The sequence below is a fragment of the Artibeus jamaicensis genome, unplaced genomic scaffold (assembly GCF_021234435.1).
Source record: "Artibeus jamaicensis isolate MK-2021 breed Jamaican fruit bat unplaced genomic scaffold, CSHL_Jam_final contig_3056, whole genome shotgun sequence".
In the NCBI taxonomy this organism is placed as follows: domain Eukaryota; kingdom Metazoa; phylum Chordata; class Mammalia; order Chiroptera; family Phyllostomidae; genus Artibeus; species Artibeus jamaicensis.
Genome location: NW_026521704.1, coordinates 1 through 9,381, shown reverse-complemented (window position 1 = coordinate 9,381; position 9,381 = coordinate 1). Strand labels below are relative to the sequence as shown.

Below are 9,381 nucleotides of genomic sequence, written 5' to 3'. Positions count from 1 at the left end.
CTGCTAAGCATCTGTCTGATCTCTGTTTTTATCCTCTGTGCTGAGACAAGACCTGAGGGACCCTCAGCCAAGTCAACGCTGCACCTCTTTTCTTCCCTGCACTAGCTGCTCCCTCTGCCTGGGATCCTCTGCCCCCAGGTCATTTTGTAAATGTTGTCTCCTGAGAGAGCCCTTCCCGGACCACCTGCCACACCCCACCTCCCCTCACACTGATCTTTGGGCCCTTGTCCTGCATTGGTTTTCTCCAAAGCACTAACTGCTGTGTAGTGTCACGCACACACAAGCACGTGTGCCTGAGCTTCCCTCCTTCACCCGTCAGCTCTTCAAGAGCAGTGACTCTGATCCTCATGTTAATCTGTGTCTCCAGGTCCCAGAACCCTGTGCACCAGAGTAGGATCTCTCATGACAATTCACTGAAACGATGAACGAATGCTCCCTGCCTGAATGGTGTGGCTCGGTGGGTTGCGGGTTGTCCCACAATGGAAAGGTTACAAGTTCAATTCCCAGTCAGGGCACATGCCAGGTTTAGGAGCCAGCTGGGGGTGTGCCATAGACAACCGGTTAATGTCTCTCTTGCATGTATTTTTTTTCTCCCTCGTTTTCACTCTCTGTAAAAATAAATAAAATCTTTACAAAATATATCTGATTTATTTATTTATTTTCAGAAAAGGAGGAAGGGAGGGAAGGAGGAGAGAAATATAAATGTGTGGTTGCCTCACATGTTCCCTACTGGGGACCTGGCCTGAAATCCAGGCCTGTGTCCTGATTGGGAATCAAACTGGTGATCCTTTGGTTCACAGGCCGGTGCTCAATCCACTGAGCCACACCAGCCAGGGCAAAAATCTTTAAAAAATAATCAATGCCTATAAAAAAAAAGTCTTATTTAAAAGTATGCAGGAAAGTTAAGAAGAAACAGCTATAAAAGTGTCAGAAAAACTGCCTTGGTGAGAACTTGTTAGTGCTTGAAAACTTTTTTTGCCTCTCAGCCTTTCAGCACTATTTGTGGTTGTTTATTTTGGGCATGAAATAGATAAAAAATGAAACATATATAAAATATTTGTCTAAGAGTCAAAGGCATATGAATGAATTGTGAATTTCTGAAGCATGTGATTTGAAACTTTACTGACTTTAGAGTGGACTTTACTCCACTTAAGAGTTGCATCACGAATATTTCTATGGAGAATTCTCTCTTTTCTTTCTGTTTTGAAGAACAGTGGTGCCCACCTCTTCCGGCCATGAGCTCTCTCTTCCACTTGCTGCCCCACTTGCTGCCCAGCTCCTGGCCATACTCGTCCCCACACCAGACCAGCAGCTCACAGCCCGGCCTGACGACCTGGCAGGTTCGGTAGAAAATCTGCCCGTGGTATTGAAAGGCCACCAGGTTCTGCTCTTCATCGTCCCGGGCACAGTTCACAAACCTGGGAGTGAGGCAGAGGAAGGGAAAGAAAAGCACAGTGATGAGTTCCCACTACCTGTTACATCCAGTCCAGCCCCTCACTGATTCTTAAGGCCCTCAGGCTCTGGTGCTGCCCACTGCCCCTAATGCTTCCGGGGAATCTTTGTTCAGTGTCTGAGCGTCTGCCAGCATGTCATGTGAATTCTTACGTCCGAGTCCTGTTTGCAGTGTTCATCCTGCCTAATACCATTTCCTAGAACCCAGTTCTACACTTAACCTGCACCCTGACTGGCCATAATATTCAGTGATCTCTTGCTTCTCCAAACTCTCAATCAAGTTGTCTCACACCACAGAACCTGGTCCTTGATGTAGGGCTCTGCTTCTGAATTAGCTCAGTAAGTATCCAGTCCTCAGCCCACATCTCTCTTTTTTTCTTTGGGGGAGAGGAGAGAGCTTTTGTGCGAGGGGGAGAGTATCCCTTGGGAATGGATTCGCGCACTGAGCTAACGGGTTTTTCTCTTGAGAAGCCTTTCTCCAACCCCCCTAGACTTTATTTAGGATACCATTCACTTGCCTGCCCAGGGTTACTGTAGAAAATTGAAGGTCTTTTTGTCTTAGTAAAATAAAACAGAACAATAGTAGTTGCTTCACATTCTGTTATCCCTGATACAAGAGAGCCCCTCTCAGGAAAGGGGCCATGACCGTTCCTCTGCAGGCCTCAGAGCCCAGCTCTAGTTGGAAGTGAGGCTGGGATGGTTTGCTGCCCTCACAGGTTTAGGCCACCCTTGGTTTGTGCTATCTTGACACTGTGCACTTCTTGGAAATTATAGTTAAATGCTTCTAAAAGCAATTGTTTTACGTCTGTCTGTGAGAAGTCCTCCATAAGGACATGGGTTGTGTGATCTGTTTAAGTAATGTATCCCTTCATCTAAACTGGAATATACTAAGTGCTTAATTAATGTTCATGTGATAAAGTGTAATCCAGTGTCCCTGGTGAATCTAGGCTCTTCAAGGACCTTTCTAGCACCCAGATTGTGTCTAGCAGACAGCTTTATATTTTGAGGACCTATGCTAAACTTTTTCCCTAAAAGTCCCCTGAAATGAAAGAACACTATGGAGAAAAAGAAGGAATAAAGGACTGAGGAAGACCACTGAGGGAGGCATGATGAGAGAGACAGATATAGGGGCTCATGGGGGATGAGAGTCCCCTCTGACACCCAGAGACCTGTTGACCTCACCTCATCCAGTTGGCCCAGGACCTGTCCTTTCCATCCACATACTCATAGCAGTTTCTCCCTTTGGCGATCTGTGTTTCACAAAAGAAGTTAAAGAACTTTTGTGTGTGTGTGTGTGTAGGTAATACTAAGAAGAATTATACTCTACTGTCAACAAAGCTCATTCCGCCTGCTTGGGGATTCAACTACCAGCTGTGACCATATGATATTTCTCTTACTCAGCACCTACACACCCGAGTCTACCTGTCCAATCACAGCAGGAGCCTCATAAGGGAGGAGCCACTCCTTTGTGTCTGCACCCCTTTGCTCCCACTTACCTTCTGATCGTTCAACAGGAGCTCTGTGTTCATGTGAAGTCCAGTCAGTACACAGAGCAAACCACATCATCCCCTCCATGTCTACCACGTAAGAGGTGAGGTCCCTCCAAGCCTCAGAAGGAATGTGGGAAGCCAGAGGACAGTGGAAGAGGTAAATAGTTCTCACCAGCCAGGAGTATCTGCTCTTGGCTGCCTCCTCATCTTCTGTGATGTGTCCTTCATAAGGGCCAAAGTGCAGACCCACAGGCAAATCAGCTGCCTCATTCCACACTCCAAGCCCAGCCTCAGGGATGCAGGATGGCCCGATTCTCAACCCAGGGGGCAGGGTGAGGGCTGAGCGGTGGGGATGCCCCTTGTCCACTGCACGGTCCTTTACAAATGCAGGGGGCCCATGCACAGCGCAGCTGTCGATGAAGAAGTTCTGACACTTCTCACAATCTGGAGAGAAAAATGACAGGGTTCAGGGAAGGTATAGCACATGTTCCTGGACACAAAGAGCTTCAGAGGCAGTCCAGCACTGACATCAGTGAGACTCAGTCCTGTACTCCAGGTCACTAAGGAAGGAGAATGACTTGGGGACCAAAGGACCAGATGGAATTATTGTATCATAACTTGCTTTTTAGTGAGGGTCACTTACAAAGGTAGTCATCATCCTCGGGTTCGTTGACCTCTTGGTGCACATGGCTCTTTCTTTCTTCTTGGCTGTACATCTCCACGTCCATCTCCTTTCTCCTGAGTTCTGAGGTGGAGAAGAGCAGGTGAGCGAGACTGATGGGGTCTAGAGTGTTAGTTCTCATTTTGTCAGATAACACACAATCTGCTCCCATCAATTTATTACCTGTTCTTTTGCACACTCTGGTATGTTACCGTTAACTATTGGTTCCAAAAACTAAGACGCCACACTAACTATAGATGAGTGATGCAATTCTAGTTTCTAGATCTTCCCATTACCAGGTTTAACTTGCCAACCTTTAATCATTCATAAAATATTTGAGTGCACATTCTGTGTTAGGCATTGAGTAAAGGCCTGGGCACACACCACCAGTACAATGTGGTTGGTATAATCACAGATGGATTTTTTGGACAGCTTGCATGTGTCACCTGTTTTAAACTCAATTTAATCTTTTCAAACAATAGATGAGTGATGTTTCCTTACCTTTACTTTACACATTAGCCTGCAGGGGCTCAGAGAATTTATAGGATTTGATCAAAGGTCCAGTGGTAACTTCAGTCTCAGCTTAGCCCAGCTTAAACCCAGGCTTACCAAAGTCTGCCCCACAGACCTAGGTCATACTTATCAGCCCCTCTGTAGGACTTAAAGGAACTAAAGTTCCCAAATTATTTTCTCTTATCCAATTTTTGTCTAGTGTGCTTTCCAAAGGCACGTGTTTCTCCAGGTGGGGACACTGGTTTCTGGGCCTGCTGTGAGTCACTTGCAGTCATCAAATTTGCTGTTCCTGACAATTCCTTCAAACTATATTCATTGCTGAATGGTACCCCAGATATTGCCTTCAATATAATAGTCATATATTAAAAGATAAAACGTATTTAATGTTTTATGGCCTATCATATAATTTACATGCATGTCTTTAATACTTGAACCCTTGAAAATACCTCAGGAGTATGAATATTAGAGGGTATAGGGCCAATGTGGGTAATGAATGTAAGATTAGAATCCATAGCTTATGGCTTTTCTTTCAACTGTCTCTATAAAATTGAGAGTGAAGGATATTGGGAAGAGAATAAATAGTTGGCAGAAACATGTCTAGACAATAGCTAAAATGATAAATGTTTGCAATACCTTGGAAAGAATATTTGTACTTAGATGAGCTGGTTCCCACCAATTGTTTGAATAAGGCTGTAGCAGTAGCTAGTTGTCTTCAGTGTCCACACCTATAACATGCTCATTTTTAATGTTATAGTGACTGTGTACTTAAATAATGTTCAACAAAGTGTTCTGTGAATTATGTATTACAGCATGAATGTGCTATCAATTTACCCCTCTCCATATTTCAATCCCACAGAAATCACCTTCAGCATTCACTGATCATGTGTTGTAATTTATTTTGTAGTTGTGAAATCATTCATTCAGCAAACATTCAGGGCTCCTCAGCAGCCCTGAACTGGACCTGTGACCTCTGAGAAGTCTCAGGTATGGACCAGGCCCTCAAAGAGCTCACAACACAGAGTAGGCAGGCTGAACAAATGATTCTAAACAGGATGAGAGTGGCCTCATGAGAACTCAGACAAAGCTGTTACTTCACCCTGTAAGGGGATTTGAAATCAGTTCCAGACGGATGAGTTTCTGTTGAACAGTGTGTAACCTATATGAAATCCTTAAGTCATTGTATTATTTGTTATTCCTCAATCATGAACCCTGAAGCTCCTCAGGGGTGGGAGATGCTCTTTATTAGAGTGGGAGGCTGTGATCCTGGACACTTTACATTCTTCTTCATCTGGGACCATCCACTGTACAAACTGCCTACACATTGTACGCTTTCCTTACTCAGAGGGTCTTAGTGCATCTCTCACTTCAGCGTAGCAGAGAACTTTGGTTGAAATCATCAGTCAGATGAATGATGTAATGACATATGGATAAGACAATGTCAACTTTAGAAAACTATGAAAGGTTATTTTTCTAATTTTTAAAAAAGATTTTGTTCTCTTGGGAGACAGGAAGGGAGGGAGAAAGAGAGGGAGAGAAACATTGATGTGAGAAACATTGGCCACTTGCCTCTCGCAAGTACCCCAACCAGGAACCTGGCCCACAAGCCAGGCACATGCCCTGACCAGGAATCAAACCAGCGCTCTTTCGCTTTGCAGGATGACACTCAACTGAGTCACGCTGGCTAGGGTAAAACTATGAACGTTTCAATGAGTTCATAAGTAATTTAGAGAAGCAACTATGGATTAGATTGCACTACCACTGATACTGTGATCTTAGACATATAGTCAAACATTTCTGTATCTCTGAAAGTTGACTTCCCTCATCATGAATGGTGAGTTATAGTATGTACCTCATCGGGTTGTTGTAATGTTTAAGTGAGTTTATTCACATAGAATTCTTAAAGTCTGAAACATGAGAATGAAACAAATGGTGGTTACTATTGTTGCTGTAGTTGTTAACTGTTAAGTCGATGATGAGCCCTGGCTGGTGTGACTCAGTGGATGGAGTGCTGGCCTGCAGAGTGAAAGGTCACCAGTTGCATTCCCGGTCAGGGCACACGCCTGGGTTGGGGACCAGGTCTCCCACTTGGGGCAGTGTGAGAGGCAACCTATACAGGTGTGTCTCGCACATGCTTGTCTCCCTTACTTTCTCCCTCTCCCTCTCTCTAAAAAAAAAATCAGTAAAATGTTTTAAAAAAGATGATAATGGTGGACAATGCATTGAGAAGACAAGGAAAGGAGGGCAGCAGTTCCTAGGATACTCTCTGCATTTCCCTACTCTTACCTGCATTTTTATCCATGAGGAAAATTTTATTGTCAACAGGATTTGGGAAATACTCACCTTCTGGTGTTTACTCTGTTCCCTTCTGAAGGTCACCCAAGAAGATTTCACTGAAAGATGATGAGAAATCAGTGTTTTGGTTGGTAACTGTTTCGAAAATCTGGAGATTCTTTTTAGGGACACACAATTGTAAATGAGAGTAGTGCAAGAACAATCCAAGGATGGTTGGAAAATGTTTTCTGAGGTATCATTAAGGCCTAGACTTCTATTTGGGACATCCACTAATTTCATTAGAATGATAAAAAAAATAGACAAAGTTTCTTCTACACTTCCTCCTATGTTCTTAAAGCATCTATTACATTTATTAAGAAATAAATTGGCCTCTCCTGACAAAAACGTAATAAAAGTAACTGCACAGAAACTCCATGTCTTCAACATAACCCTTTCTCTGCTCTGTTGTCTTCATTCAAACTGGCCTTGTCCAGGCTAACGGCCCTACCAACCCCTCGCCTCCTTTCTCTGGTATCCTCCCCCCTGTGCACATACTGGCCATCCACGCCCTTCCTTATCATTAGACTCTGGTCCGCATCCACTGTCTGATGACCACAGAAACAGAATTCCAGTCAAGTTAAAGATCACAACCTGACTTCAGCTGTGTTTCAACCTGAGACCCATGAAAGTGGACTGACCCCACCAATCAAACACTCATGATATAGGACAGAACGGCACTATAGCTGATATCAGGAAATGATACAGTGATCTGGCACTTCCTACCCTGGCCCTCCCCGCAGCTCCATAATCACCATGTTAATACTGTTCCCTGTCTGTCTCCATGCAGGCCATGTGGCAGCCCCGTATGGGGACACTCCTCACCGTCCAGACCTGCCTCTCCCTCTTGTGATGACAACTCTTCTGAATTAGTTATTTCTTATTCACTTGTATATTCCTATACATTTACTGGTTATTAATGTGTCTATAAATATATAAGATGATTTTGCAGACTTGAAAGTTTATAGGAATAGCCCCTCACTGTACCACACACTGTTCTGCATCCTGCGTGTTTGCTGGACAAGCAAACCCTGCTGCCTGGTTATGTCCTGAGATGCAGCCTGACCTAAACCAGGTTCGTGCCAGGAGGGCAGCTCAGGCTCCTCCTGCCCCTCACCTTGCTGCCTTGGAGTCCATTCTTCATCAGAGTCCTCAGGGTCCTCCTCCTGGAGCTTGGTGGCCTGCCTGGGGTGGTGACACAGGAAAGCTGGTCGCAGGGCTCTGAGACCTGGAAAGAGACAAAACCTTTGTCCGAAAGCAAGGAGCCTGGAGGAGCAAAAAGCACCGGGAAGCCCGTGAGGCCGGCTCGGTTGGGATGGGAGAGTAAAACGAGTTGCTGTGAGCGCTGCACCATCAGCGCCAGCCCTGCTGTGACCGAAGGAGCAAATGCCCCCTGATGGGTGTCCACGCAGGAGGGAGCTGCAGGCGGATGGAGCCGCCTGAGCCAGAGCCAGCCCAGCAGCCTGGCCGGTCCCCTGGGCCCAGCGCCTGCGCGCTACAGAGGCTGGTGAGCACCTGGAAGTTCCTCTTCTCGTTCGGGTACCGGCCTCTCTCCCCGTTCGCGGGGCGCCCAGAGACGGGGACCGAGGGCCTGGACTGGCCGAGCCGCGGGGGCGGGGCCTTTGTTCCCGCCCTTCCCTCCAGGCGCCGCCACTGCACGGACTCCACAGGCCCCCGGGACTGTGGCGGCGCAGGAAACGCGCTTTTCCCGGGGAAGGGCCCGGAGGTGCACCCGGGGGTCGGGAGAAGCCCGCACGAGACGCAGGCGCGTCCCCGGCAGACCCCCGTCTCTCAGGCTGACAGGCTTGGGGTCCCTGAGACCCGATCTTCCCGTCTGAGGACACTGAGGTCTGGGGGGAGGGTCAGACCCTGCGGCTGAGAAGATTTGGGGCGTCTCATGGAGGGGCTTCCGGGTCCCACCACTGAGTCGGTTTCCAGGACGACGGCGTTTAGCGTCTCTGAGTTTGAGGAGATTCGGTCTTTCCGGGCGAGCTGCAGGTTGGGGGCCCCGAGCCGAGGGGAACTGGGGTTTTCGGGCTGTTTGGGGTCTAGGCTTTGGGGGGGTCAGGAGATGTGGGTCCCCCGGGTTGGCGGACGCGGGCCCCTCGATGCTGCAGGGATTGGGGACCCTAGGATGAGGGCATCTGGGGTCTCTCAGGCTGGACTTTGAAGGTCTCGGGCTAAGGGCTCCACGTGGCAGGGCTCCCCGCTTACCGGTCAGTCTCCCGGGGCCTCTGTCGCGCTGCCCACCTCGGACCTGCGTCCTCTCCAAGCTCCTGGGCTGCGAGTGCCTGGGGCGAGATTCTTACCTGGGTAGCCTGTGGGAGCAACCCGCCAATCAGTGCTGCGATCCCGAGCCCTGCCCACCAATGAGCGGTCAGAAGAAGCTGAAAGGGCGGGGAAGGAGGCGGGGCCCCTTGGGTTCGGCGGAAGTCCCGCCCCACCCCTCGGGGATTGGCTGCTCTGTTTCTCCCGAGGGTCTGTCACTCAGCCTGCAGCGGGACTTGCAGTTTTCTATGGCTAGTTTTCCAGAGGCTGGTGAGGGACCCGCTCTGCAGGGGCTGGGATCTCCGAGCCCGGGCCGGTTTTTAGGGCGGACGTGGCCCTCCTGCAGCCTGACAAAGTGTCTTTGTTCCACCAGACTGTGGTCGGGATCCCCAACTTTCCTCTAGGCCCATCCGTGCCCTCTCTCACCAAAGCTACTTTCAGCAAAAGTTGCATAGCCAGTGAGGATGTAGTCAAGACTACACTGCATTCCGTGGAAACTTAAGTCAGAAATTCCGACCACGCAAGTCATACACACAAAATAAGTCCCAGAGGGCTCAAATATTGAAACACAGCAAATGACATAATAAGCATACTGGAAAACACACTGAGAATTTCACCTCTCGAGTAAGTGACTGTTGGAGCCCAAGAGGCCTGTGAGGGGTCGAGGAT

General features: G+C 47.9%; 1 protein-coding gene and 1 long non-coding RNA gene across 2 annotated transcripts; both read right to left on the bottom strand.

Annotated features, from left to right (window-relative positions):
• Window positions 1-637: 637 nt before the first annotated feature.
• LOC119049357 (histone-lysine N-methyltransferase PRDM9-like) lies at window positions 638-4,449 on the bottom strand. The gene is made up of 6 exons (XM_053662854.1): window positions 4,305-4,449; window positions 3,586-3,691; window positions 3,115-3,386; window positions 2,635-2,702; window positions 1,225-1,418; window positions 638-863 (listed from the first exon to the last, which is right to left on the bottom strand). The coding sequence occupies exons 1-6, from the start codon at window positions 4,389-4,391 to the stop codon at window positions 727-729; spliced, it is 864 nt and encodes a 287-aa protein (XP_053518829.1). The 5' UTR covers window positions 4,392-4,449; the 3' UTR covers window positions 638-726.
• Window positions 4,450-4,514: 65 nt separating this feature from the next.
• Window positions 4,515-7,598, bottom strand: LOC128627019 (uncharacterized). The gene is made up of 3 exons (XR_008391105.1): window positions 7,562-7,598; window positions 6,457-6,506; window positions 4,515-4,841 (listed from the first exon to the last, which is right to left on the bottom strand). It is a non-coding gene; the product is annotated as an uncharacterized LOC128627019 (long non-coding RNA).
• Window positions 7,599-9,381: the final 1,783 nt, after the last annotated feature.

Coding starts and splice junctions, on each gene's coding strand:
- LOC119049357 (XM_053662854.1), bottom strand. CDS start 4,391: ATGACTGCAAGTGACTCACAGCAGGCCCAGAAACCAGTGTCCCCACCT. Junction 3,692..4,304: donor GAAAGCACACTAGACAAAAA/TTGGATAAGAGA, acceptor CTCTTCTCCACC/TCAGAACTCAGGAGAAAGGA. Junction 3,387..3,585: donor CGAGGATGATGACTACCTTT/GTAAGTGACCCT, acceptor TTTTCTCTCCAG/ATTGTGAGAAGTGTCAGAAC.